Genomic DNA, 12,953 nt, shown 5'->3' with positions numbered 1-12,953 from the left:
CCATCTGCCTCCTCACGATGGTAAGCATTTAGCAAGCCTTTCTTCTCTGAGATATTTCACAGTGCATCTCTACGGATTTTGAATTTCTCTTTATGTTTAACTGTACAGACTCAAGATCCTAGTACCACTTTTAGAATTTTATTTCGAGAAATTGTCTTATATGTCGATCAAGTATTGTAAGTGATAGTTTCTAACTAGAAATGAATTATTTCACACCCCGAGACCAAAACCTAAGGATTTCATATTCCAAAGACCACATCCTCAAACCCCATTCTTCATCCAATCAAAAAATAAAAACTTCTGTAATCATCGATGGTGTACAGATATAAGTAAAATGCAACCCGCAAGCTAAAAGAATAATAATAACAATTCTAATACAAGCGAAAGATTACTTAGAATATGCCTTTCCACAATGCCCACAACTCTATGGAGATGTAATATATTTCGAAACGAAATTACAGCTACTCACAGCAAGTTCAAAAGCTTCCATAAGATCGAATGATAAGAACCATACTTTAAATCGATGACGTCTCGAATTAATGAAGAAAGAAATAAATAAACATATACTAAGAACCTTTATTCATGATACAGAAAACTGTGCCTAAACAATAGCAGAGAACTCTCACCCAGCAGAAGCAGCAGCGGATGGAACCACATTCAGAAGATAATATCCTCATCTTTGTCACCCACAGCCAACAGATTAGAGGAATTGTAAGAAACCGCTTTGTGCAGAGGTAAATTAGACTCAACCTTCTTCAACAGCATCTGCTTCTCAATCTCCCTCTTCTTATACCCCTGAATCTTCTTCAGCCTGAAGAAATCTTCCCTCTCGAGCTCATCCAACTCCCCCTTGATGTAACTAATCGTATTCTCCAACCGCGGCTTCACCACATTCTCCAGAGCGTTAACCCTACGGTTCGTGGTCTTGATAGCCTCATCGAGAGTGAGGAACGAGGTCTGAAGCGAGGCGAGCTCGACGAGAACCTCGATGGCCTTGATGTAGGCGGCGCGGCACTGCTGCACCTGCTGGCCCCCCCGCGCCAGTCCGGTGAGGTCGTTCTTGTTGGCGTCAGCGTCGGAGGTGTACTCGAACTTGGGGAGCTTGACACCGGCAACGTTTTCCTGGCGCGAGCGGACGCGGAGAGAGGCTTCCCGGACATTCTCGAGGACCACGTGTTTGATATTGTCACCGGCGACGTACTTGGCCTCAGTGAGCGCGAACGACGAGGTTTTCATGATGTCGCCCATGGACTCCTTCGCGGTCACGATCTTCTTCAGGATCTGGCGGAACTGCACCGTGAGCGCATCGCTCTTCTTCTTCAGGAGCGCGTGGCCGCGCGTGGCTCCCACCAGACGCGCCTTCACCACTCCCAGCATCGTGACGGTGGGGACCACGTTCAGACGCTGCGTTTGCCCCGACATCTTGCTTTTCAACGGACACAAGATCTGATAGACGAACGCGCACGACGATTCGCGTGATCGGAGAAATCGAATTGGGAAAATACGAATCGAAGGTGTAACCGGTGACTTACCTGTCAGACAGGGAAGGAAGTTGCCGATGAAGATCCACAGCAGAGACAATGATCAAGAGAGAGAGTGCTTAGTGTGTATCTTTGCGCGCGTTTCGATCCAATTGGTTTTTCTTTTTGGGCTCCAATAATGGGCTTCAATTATTCTCTTTTTTTTGTTCCAATAACGGGCTTTCTTTCCTGTAACTCCCTTTGTTCCAATAATGGGCTTTCTTTGGGGAGTTGCTCCCTCCACCCCCACATATCTTTTCCTCCACCTCCCCTTTACTTTTTTGCCCCTTCCTCTACCTTTCCTTTACTATTTTGTCCCTCAGTAAAATTTTATTTTTAAAATTATTGTTTTTTAATTTTATTCATTTATAACATATTTCACTGATAACCTACGTAGTTCCTTGTATGAGTAAAATATTTTTCTGCAAAGCTTGGTGATTGTGAAAAGAATTATCAAGCAATCTTCCTCTTGTTCTCGGTACAGTAGGTGGTGCAGTGCGTTTATGGTGTAGTGTCCTTGTCGTGATTCCTCTCCAGGTACGTAGTCATAATCCTTCCTATAATCCTAAACCCTAAACCCTTCCCATACTTCCAATAATCCTTTTAATATCCAAGCCTATAATCCTTGCATGAGCCATAAAATAAAAACGAAACGAAAAAGCAACGCTGCCTCTGGACGGATGACATCCTTCAACGGATGTCAACATCCGTTTAAGGCGAAACGGATGTCGACATCCGTTTGAGGGAGGATTTCATGTTCTGTCAGACTCTCCAGAACTGATTGTAGAGGAGCGGTGTCCTGGATTGATCTGTTTGGGAGTGTCTGCGAGAAGCGAAGCTGGCGACCACACTGACTTGGAGGTTTGCTGCCCACAATGGCAGCACACTTGCTGCTAATGACATGGTACTTCGTGATTTTCATTGTTTATTCTTTTTCTTTTTCATTCATTTTATGTTATACCATCATCATTACTGGTAGAGGAAAAGTGTTTGAGTATTAGGAAATACTTGTAACTTTACAAAACTTTAAGTTCTCTTGCACATATTGGAAACCATTTCTTCAAATTGCTTGGCGGTCCGCTATGTTTTAAAATTTTAGTCGTGGTTATAGAAATTTTGGACAAGGGAAGGATGATGCAACGGCAATTGTGGTTGTGGAGACTTCTAAAACTGCAATATGGTAGCCGCAATTGTGGTTATGAACATCTGTCTAAAACTAGAATTGATTTGTGCTTTTTTTGGTGTGCCAAACTATTCCAGAAAGCGTCGTTGTGAACCATAGAAGTGTGTTATTTCATTCTACTATCTGTTTCTTCTCTCCCATTGGAAAATATCTGTCACTGTTCTTTGATTGAAACGTCTATGGTTTTACAGAAATATGAAGATGATGGTAAATATTCTATTGTAGATAGCAAGCGTTATTTTAGTTACGCACTCTACCATCATTTGCTATATATCCTTCTACATATCCTTGGTTCTGTGACTGGGTGAAGGGTAAATGCTAGAAATGGAAAAAAAGGTCGCATTGTTATATTCTCTTAAGACTATAGCATTCATGGCCATCTGTTTTAATGGGTTACTTGTAGCGTTTATTCTAAACTGGAGTCTATTATACAGAGGCTTTCTGCTGCATTGTATAATGCTGTATATTTTTTACTCCATTTTAACTTTTGAGGATATAATTGTCATTTTAGAAGGATATAATTGACATTTTAGAAAATTGGGGAGGTGGAGGAAGAGATGTGTGGGGGTGGAGGGAGCAACTCCCCTTTCTTTGTAGCTAAAAAATTTAAAACGAGGCCCATTCATTTGTATCATTTCTGGATCTAAAGAAAACTATGTAACCTTGATTTAAAACTTTAGAATAAACACTACAAGTACAAGAAAACTATAGGAAAATGTTTAAATGAGCATTTTTAATTTATTGCACCAGAAAAAAAATACGTTATAAATAAAAGCATGAAAAATAAAAGTATAAAAATTATAGAATATTATGGCTACTTAATTTTTAACAGGTCCTTTAAATAAATAAATATAATAATATTTTTTAAAAAGTATATATAAATCCAGCGTTACCCCATTTTTCACATGAGCAATTGCAGAATTCTAATTAAGATTGATTAGTTGAATAGAATAAGTGAATCTATACCCACACTGTGTTCCTTATTCAGGTGTGAAAAACATGCTAATTTCTTCAACATTTTTCTAAAATAAAAACACCGTTGCGTGGTTACGTGAGGAGAGTAAAAAATGTTTGTCGGAGGACTTCTTAAAGTATAACAAAAAAACAAACATTAAAACACGACAATTTAAATCATAAATAAAATGTCTTAATTTATCATTCTTTTGTTTTTATTATAGAAAAAAAATGATTTTGCATCATTTTATAGTTTTGGTATGAATTTAAAGACTTGGAAGAGGTGTCGACCGCACGTGTATATAGAAACGTGTGACGTGCTGCATTGAAGACCATTGTAGGCCCACGTGCGTATAAATAAATATAAATAAAACTCTACTGCTCTGTACTGTTCCCTTTTCGGCACTCCTTATTTATCTATCTATTTATATCAAGTTTAGGTTGAATATGTTTTTATAAATAGGATTATTTGAGAATAATAGTTTTAAATATCTTAAAAATTAAAAGTTTTATATTTCAATGATATCATTATTATATAGTTAGAGAAACGTGAAGAATAAAATGAAAGGAATTGAGAAAATGATGGATAAAAATAAAAGGGAAGCCGACACGAAGTGATGACTGCTATGTGAACAATAATCTGTGGGGTATTGCGTTGAATATGTTTATCTCACGTCATCCATGCCATCACTTCTTCTAATTACCATGCACATTTTAGATACTATTTTTCTTGTTTATACATAACTTTTCTTGAGAATGGTGTATGACATACAAGTACAAAAAAAGTTTTTTTTTTAATATTAACATTTTATATAAGTTGAAATTTAGCGGAAAGTGTAGTAAATATAAGAAGTTTTTTTATTACCAATATATTTTAAGTGAAAGTTTTGTTATAATTTTTTGTTATGTTCATATAATTTTATACTATACACGGTACATTTAACCTTTATAGAATAATTAATGTTTATTTAAGACGGTAGAAAATACATATAATTTTAGATTTTAGGGTTTAGGGTTCATCGAGTCAATTATAAGTAGTTAATTTTTTAGACTATTGAAATATAAAGTAAATGTTATGAATTTAATTTGTAGTGTTTGTATCTATTAGGGAGCTTTGGATGTGAATATTGTACAATAAAACACATGCCAAAAATTATATATACATATGTTGTTCATTTATGAAATTTAGTAATGTGAATATTTTATCCATCTAAGTTCACTTAAACTGTTTATTGTGTAGATTTTCGATAAAACATTTCTAATAAAACATAAGGTCATAAGTGAAGTTCCAAAGTAGTGGGTTTTGTTCCTTTTAAATGTTTATAAAAGATGATGTATTCATTGTTTTTAAATATTTTTTGTGAAAATATTAAATGATGCATTCATTATTTTATTTTTATGTAGTTCGAAATATTACTAAATATGTAAATAATATGAAGTATAGTAATAATTTTATATAGTTAGAATGTTTTGGTACTTGTATGAATTTTATGCATTTATATATGTTAGGTAACACATAAACCTGTTATTGAAAAAAAAAAGGTGACTTTTATACCGATTAATGCTCAGTAAATATAAAAAATCACTTTCTATATAAGTTAAAATATAAATCAGTATAAAAAGTTACATTTTTTATAATAATTGATACACTAATTAATATAAAAATGAAATCAAATATTTTCTATGCTTCCTCTTTCTACTGATTTAAAAATTGGTATAAAAAATAAATTTCTGCAATAATGCAAGAATCACAGTCACGTGAATTTACCATCTTGAATTAATGAACACTGTAAAAAATCAAAACTGATGACACAAACAATGAATCTTTGTCCAGTTTAATTTTCACGAGAAGACAAGTTAAAAATGATTAAGAAAAAGAAAGGTAGAATATGCAAGAAAAAATAGAAGATGAATATGTACGTCTGGTGATGATGTAGTTTGAGGGAATGAATGAAACAGCCGACATAAGTTGACAAAGTCACATACGAATCTACGAAAGTCGCTCTCGAGTCAAATAATGTGTGATTCTTCGCTGTTCCTTCCCATTGTTTTTTTAGCTTTCTCTCCTTCAATTCAAAACCAAAACTACACACTCTTCCTGTATCTGCTTGCCTGCACCAATCAATTTTCTATTGTCATCCAAACCAAACCACCAAAGCAGTCAAACACACCACTTATTCTCACATCTATTTATGGTCAAGCCTTCAACCAAAATCATTGGATAGAACTCCACCCGTGTATATATAATTTTAATTTATCAAAAATATTACCACTTAATATAATGATTTCTGATGAAATAATTCCACTTCAATTTTGTTATACGTTGAAGCTATTATCTATTGTTGGAAAATTCAAGTGTATATCTACATATCTCAGCTCATAATTAACTACCATATAAAAAATATCCATTAATTTATTATTTTAAAATTTTAGATAAAAATATTATCAATATTTTATGTCAACTAGAAAAAAAAGAAATTCATAAGTCTCTTATTTTAAAGATTTTAAGTTGGAGATGAAATTATTAATGAATTGAGAACAATGTTAATTTTTTATATGGACTAAAACAAAAAACATACATAAATACAATAAGTGGACAACTCATTCAGTGTTGGTTCAGGATAATTCTTTTTAAAACCGTAAATGAAAAGGATCAATTTGAACCGTTTTTACAAAATATAAAATGTTTGTGATCATCTGGAAAAAGGTGGGACCATTTTGAACAAACCTAAAATATCCAAAAACCGAAATTAGATATTAAACCTTGTTTTAATATTTTGTGAGGGAGTGTGTCGATTTTTTATATGAAATGAACTCGTATCTTATTGATTTTTTTGTATCTGTTCGATAAATGCTCCGTTGATATACCCATCAGTTCTAACTCGTTTTAAAATTTTGAATTAAAAGTTGTGTTGATTATATTTTACAAAATTGATTAATGTTATTAATTTTTATATCTTTACGATAAATGATATCCCATAAAATAGTCGTGTATTTGTAAATAGGGGGATAATTTAGGGTTGATTATGTTGGAGGTTGATGGAGATATGAATGAAGAAAGAGGGTGTGGTTGAAGTTGAAGGAATGGATTTGTTTGTCAAGAGCATGTGTGGAGAAAGAAGACGAGAAAGATTTGAATTCAAAGGAGTAATTGTCTATAATTGGGTGCTGTAATTAAATGGACATATGGGAGAAGTCATGAATATGAACATGTCGGAAGAAATTTCTGGATTTTGGTTTTCTGGCTTCGATTCATTGGATTGACTAATTGTCTCAATGGTTGTCGTGGCCACACATATTATTAATTCGGTCATGGTCCATCACTCAGTCTCTAAACTTTCTAACACGTCTCTCACTTTTTACTGTTTTTATTCGATCTATCCTATGAACCTATCACCCTCTTTTTCCTTTTCCAAATCAATTAATATTTTTCTAATATTACTACTACATGTTTTTATCCTATGAACCGATAATTTTACATTTTTTAGAAGTTGAAATTAAAAATACTTCTTTCATTTTTTTAACTGTTTTTTAAAAATAAAATAGTAACACATAATATAAACTTTTAATATGTCAAATAGAGAGCAATTGATCTTAAAATATTACTGGATGAATTAACAATAACACTCACATAAATTTAAATATTAGGGTTTTATTAATAATTTTATTTAAGTAGTATTTTATTAGTTTTTGAATTTAATAATATTTAGTTTGATTTGATAAAAATAAAATATGGATAAATATTTATGATTTTCTGTTTATCTAGATACAATATTATTTTATGATAAATTAAGTAAATTTTATTCGTAAGATAATTTATTTTATTTTCAGTGTTTATTTTTATTTTCTTTATAAGTATCACGGCTATTTAAAATTCTTCCATTATCAATGAATAGTAGACTTAATTTTAAAAAAATACCAGAGTGTCTGTATCGTGAGATTTTATCAACAATCAGTCCTTTAAATTCTCCGTTGGTATAATCGGTTATTCTTTTTTATTTCAATTTAGATTATGTTTCTACTAGGTCCAATAGTTTCCTATAGAAGTGAATGTCAATATAAATTTTTTTTTTCATTTCAATATCTTAAACATATTTTAAGAACAAAATTATGACAAAAAAATACTCAAAAATAGATAACACCGTCTTTAAGCTTGAAAATTAATGAAAATTAATTTTAAGTATATCATTCAACGAATTAAGAAAAACACAGTTTCACTTATTATTGTTTTATTATTTTTTTAAATACTCTTTTTTTTTCGTTTAATTAATTCATTATTACCACATTAAAACAAACTTTTATTATTCTTTTCCCTTTCTCTCTTCTATGTTTAGTTTAAGGCATCTGTCAGCAGGATAAATCAAAACCAAATAAAAAGTTAGGAATAAATATGAGCAGACTTTATAAATGTTACTTGGTTAAGAATTAAATCAGATATACGCCAAACTTTGTGCCGCGATTTCTTCTTTGCCAAGCGATTTTCGCGTGAAAATCGTGCAGGTAGTCAATTTTTAAATGCTAATTTCTTAATGGATTATTTCATATAGCTTACTTAATCATTTTATTCACTTTTTGAGTTAATCCTTTTTTACCCTTAGTTTTCTGTACAAATTAATTAATAGATATAAGCTTTGTGAGAAAAAAAACATTTTAATATATATAATCTAAAAAAAGTTAAAATTAGCTATATATTATTAACAGCCAATTTGTTATTATCATTAACATCTATACTCATTAATGCTATTATTATCACACATATAATACTTTCACTTAACTGTTTTTGTTAATTTAAACATGATTTAAGGTTGTTAATTAATTATATAATTTTTCGAGGGGAAGGTCGACCGCACCCGAAACATGACTTGGTGAATCGCTATGACTAATTTTACACAGTAATTATTGAAAGGTCACATATATCCTTATTTACAAAGTAATATCTAAAATTAATTAACAAACGGTTTGATTTGACACTGATGTTTCTACTTTTTTACACCTTGAACATTTACTTTTTTCTATTATCCATTCAAATTTTGTTTTCATAAATTAAGAACAAAACAGAAAATTAATAAAAATAAAAAGAAATAAAATAAGATTGCAAATTCAAACTTTTCACACTAGATAACAATAATACGTATAATTAATGTACTCTGTGGACGATTACGCAAAGCTACCGGTGTTAAGTCAGATCGGACGCTCTCAACAATCAGAAACAAAGTGATTGAATGTATCGGAATCAACACATATAACCGAACGACTATAAGTGGATGTCTGACTTCCCATACAAAGATTAAGATAATAAGTGATTAAATGTATTGGAATGAGATTGAACCGTGATTAATATCTTCCCAATCTCAAGTTCGAAAACTATAAATACAGGTCAAAAATGAATGGTAGGTGATCGCTTTTCTGTACATTTATTACTAACATTGAGTTACCGTGTGAACGTTATCAGAGAACCTTTGACAGATACACCTCAGAACGGTAGAGTAAAGACAAAACTTAAGCCACTCCACATTATCATTGTCTAGATTCAATTGAATTCAACCAACAATAAGAAATAACACCAACCAATGAAATATATGCAGTCTTCCACATAGTGAGAAATTCAAATTGGAAAATGGGATAAAGGTTAGTGAATTTTTGTAGCTGAGTTTTTGGACCACAATATAAGAGACTTTTAAAAATTGCGTGGCAGAAGAGTGAGTGTGGGGCTTAAAGAAGAGAAGAAAGTAAAGAGTGGCCATAGAAAATAGGTTATAATAGATGGAACGTGGAAAATGTTTGAAATGGTTAAAGTGAAAACAAAGAAAGAAGGGACCACATACAGAGCACCCACACACTACTTTATAAGAGTTCAGATAACAAAGCCAAACAACAAAACACTTGCCTTCGGTCAACAAACAACTCTCTCCATTTTTTCTTTTTTCTACATTATCTAAAATCACTTTTTTATTTATATTAAAACATTTTACTAAGTTGTTTTTTCTTTTTGGAGTGAAAATTTTCATATAATATTTTCACTTTTTACTTAAAAATATACTTAATATGATATTATACTAACACTCATTTATAAACGAGAGAGTAAGAAATTAAAAATTAATAAAAGAAATATTTATTGACATACCTAAAATTTTTTATATTTATTTGATTTTTTTTTTACTTTTTTTAGAAAATATATATAAATATTTATGCTTTTATCATCATTTTATCATTACACGTGAAAGTTTATGATGAAACCAGTAATGAATGTATACTGAGATGAGTAAGGATAGCATCACAGTACAGTTTAATATTTATTTGACATAGAATAAAATGATCTTTAGACTTTTATAGTTGTTTGGAAAAATAAATAAGAAATAAAAAAAATAATATCAAATGTAAAAAAGTTATTTATATTAAAATATCATATTTTTCTATTGAGATACAGATGCAAAGATCGTCGTAATCTTGTTCAGGTGACACATTGGCCCACTTGAAGCCAGAATTTATTATGAATTGATTTGATGAAGAGGTGTGGTTTGACTTGGGAAATTTCATTCACCTAGTCACATAAATAATAATATTCTAATTTAAGAACACATGGATCCGCACGTTCTTATCTCTTATGCTTCTGGTACTTCTCACACTACGTGTTAAAAGTAATAAATAATAAATAAAAAAGAACAGGAACAGGAACAGAAGAACTTCATGGTCGATTAATGTTGGAGAGACATATCTTAAAAGAAGCAAGTGGCTTATTATCTCGCATGTGTCTCTTTCCACTCAGTTTCCTTCCTCAACTTGAGTTCCTTCTATCTAGTGCTGCCTCCGCTACCAACTCTATATATATGCTTCTTCTTCCTTCCACTTTCTGAAACTTTTGCCATTTTCCTTCTTCCAACATACTAAACTACAAACTAAGACAAAACAAAACACCTTTTTGAGTTTTGTTCAAAGATGGATTGTTCATCATGGATTAACACTTCCTTGGATCTCAACATTAACCCACGCAGAGTTCATCAAGAACTTCCCGTAAGTGTATATATATATATGTCATTCTTCTTGTGACCATTCCCAGAAGAAGAAGCATTTATGGGACATGCTTTCGTTCTGATTATAGTTTGATATACATGGAAGCAATTCATTCATTGTCGTCTGTTGATTTCAGAAGGAGGTAGAAAGCAAGCTTTTTTCTTTGGGAATGCCCAAGTTTAACGTCGAAGAATGTTGGGAATCTAAAAGACCCATCAAAGATGAGGTTAGTTCACCCAGTTAATTGTTTCTTCTTTAACTTCCTTCAAGATCTTTATTATATCTCCGATGGTTAGTTTGAAACGAAACCGTGATCTTATTTATATATATTTTGAAAAGAAGAAACAGATTAAAAAAGGTGTCAAATTCATGAATTAAAAGAAAAGTAGGACATGAAAAGAAAGCAGAAGTATTTATTTGATGATGTTCCCTGAGACAAAGATCCGGGTCTTGAGGATGAAATTCTGTGAATGGTTCTAACATGGATGATGTTATTGGCGACATTTCAGTCTACTAGTGACTTGGAGGAGGAACTGAAGCGGGTGACAGCAGAAAACAAGAAGTTGGCTGAAATGCTGTCGGTGGTGTGTGAGAACTACAACACTTTGCGAAGCCATTTGATGGAATATACGAGGAAAAATGGTGAAAAAGAGACCAGCCCGACATCAAAGAAAAGGAAGTCTGAAAGCAGCAACAACAATAGTATTTGTGTGATGGGAACTAACAATGGAAACTCCGAGAGCAGCTCCACTGATGAAGAATCTTGCAAGAAACCGAGGGAAGAAACCATGAAACCAAAAATTTCAAGAGTTTATGTCAGGACCGAAGCATCTGACACCACCCTTGTAAGACTCTTTACATTAATTTCCTATTAGGCATGGTTAATAGCATAAAATATTAGGAGTAACTGTTTGACAGGTTTTTCATTGTATGTGGTTTCAGATTGTGAAAGATGGGTACCAGTGGAGGAAGTATGGGCAAAAAGTGACCAGAGATAACCCATGTCCAAGAGCATATTTCAAATGCTCTTTTGCTCCAAGCTGCCCTGTAAAAAAGAAGGTGCAAAGAAGTGTGGATGATCAATCTGTTCTGGTTGCTACTTATGAAGGGGAGCACAACCATCCCCAAGCTTCTTCACAAATGGAGGCAACATCAGGTTCTGGGCGTAGTGTGACCCTTGCTTCAGTGCCTTGTGCAGCTGCCACTCCAACACTTGTTACCCTTGACTTGACAAAATCTAAGGGCAGCAACGATTCCAAGAGCACGAAAACTAAAGTAGATACACCTAAAGTGCAGCAGGTTTTGGTGGAACAGATGGCAACTTCTTTGACCACGGATCCTAATTTCAGAGCAGCACTTGTTGCTGCCATCTCAGGAAGATTGTTGCACAATAATTGAGTGGAAATTTTGGTTGGTGTAGCTAATTTAGTGTCAATGTTTAAGTATATTCCATAAAATGGAGATCATTCTTTAGAGCACAGGATCTCTCTGTGTAAATACAACATGGAAGGCTGATACATCTTTGATCCTTCAAGTGGAAATAAAGTTCCGCTAAGGATAAGTATGTTGAGCTGATTAAACAACAGAAAGATCAAGCTCTGCACCACCCATCTGCCTCATGATGATGGTAAAGATTTAGCAAGCCTTTTTTGGCCAATATATCTGGCCCTCCGGATTTTGAATCTCCTGAAGTTTAACTGTACAGACTCAAGATCCTAGTACTACTTTTACAATTTTATTTCGAGAACTTGTCTTACATGTTGATCAAGTATTGTAAGTGATAGTTTGTAACTCGAAACATTGAGGAATGAAAAGGAAAAACTGCATGATTAGACTTTGGACTATGATTGATATTGTTTAGCAATGATTCCTAATAATTGAATTTGAAATCGATTCAGTTTTAGACTCATTTAAATTGATCATATGATTCTCATAACACACTCTATAAAAGGCCATTTATACAAAGGATAAAAACTTAATTTTGAGATTCTCAGAAGTATCTATGCTGGTGTGCGATGCTACTCAAACAACAGTGTACCGAGCACAGAAGACCCTTGAGGATGAACCTGTTGGGGGTTTAAAATTTGAATAAAATATGGTAAAGAATTATTATGGGTTAAAAGGATTTCAAATGTGATTTTGAAACATCTTAGTGAAAGTCTTGAGCTTACCAAGGCAATATTTTAAGTCTGATTTCCTGAAATTAGGTAGTGGGTAGAGTAATAGGTACGCAGGCAATGGTGAAGTGTTCAAAGATTAGTTAAAAAAAGTCCAGCACTGTCCCT

At 32.8% G+C, this 12,953-nt stretch overlaps 2 protein-coding genes across 4 annotated transcripts; one reads left to right on the top strand and one right to left on the bottom strand.

Moving 5' to 3' along the window:
* Positions 1 to 404: 404 nt before the first annotated feature.
* Positions 405 to 1,669, bottom strand: LOC108320610 (V-type proton ATPase subunit D). Its single transcript, XM_017552077.2, has 2 exons — positions 1,533 to 1,669; positions 405 to 1,446 (listed from the first exon to the last, which is right to left on the bottom strand). Exon 2 carries the CDS (start codon positions 1,420 to 1,422, stop codon positions 658 to 660), a length of 765 nt encoding a protein of 254 aa, XP_017407566.1. The 5' UTR covers positions 1,423 to 1,446; positions 1,533 to 1,669; the 3' UTR covers positions 405 to 657.
* Positions 1,670 to 10,339: 8,670 nt separating this feature from the next.
* On the top strand, positions 10,340 to 12,512 carry LOC108320588 (probable WRKY transcription factor 40). 3 transcript variants are annotated; one of them, XM_017552038.2, is made up of 4 exons: positions 10,340 to 10,668; positions 10,805 to 10,894; positions 11,178 to 11,513; positions 11,611 to 12,512. In XM_017552038.2, exons 1-4 carry the CDS (start codon positions 10,594 to 10,596, stop codon positions 12,064 to 12,066), a joined length of 957 nt encoding a protein of 318 aa, XP_017407527.1. In that variant the 5' UTR covers positions 10,340 to 10,593; the 3' UTR covers positions 12,067 to 12,512. The 3 variants fall into 3 exon arrangements, with proteins under 3 accessions (XP_017407527.1, XP_052724746.1, XP_017407528.1); XM_052868786.1 differs by having other exon boundaries at positions 10,388 to 10,668; positions 10,808 to 10,894; XM_017552039.2 differs by lacking the exon at positions 10,340 to 10,668 and having other exon boundaries at positions 10,879 to 10,894; positions 11,008 to 11,513.
* Positions 12,513 to 12,953: the final 441 nt, after the last annotated feature.

Source organism: Vigna angularis, chromosome 9 (assembly GCF_016808095.1).
Source record: "Vigna angularis cultivar LongXiaoDou No.4 chromosome 9, ASM1680809v1, whole genome shotgun sequence".
In the NCBI taxonomy this organism is placed as follows: Eukaryota; Viridiplantae; Streptophyta; class Magnoliopsida; order Fabales; family Fabaceae; genus Vigna; species Vigna angularis.
This window is presented reverse-complemented; position numbering and strand designations above follow the sequence as displayed.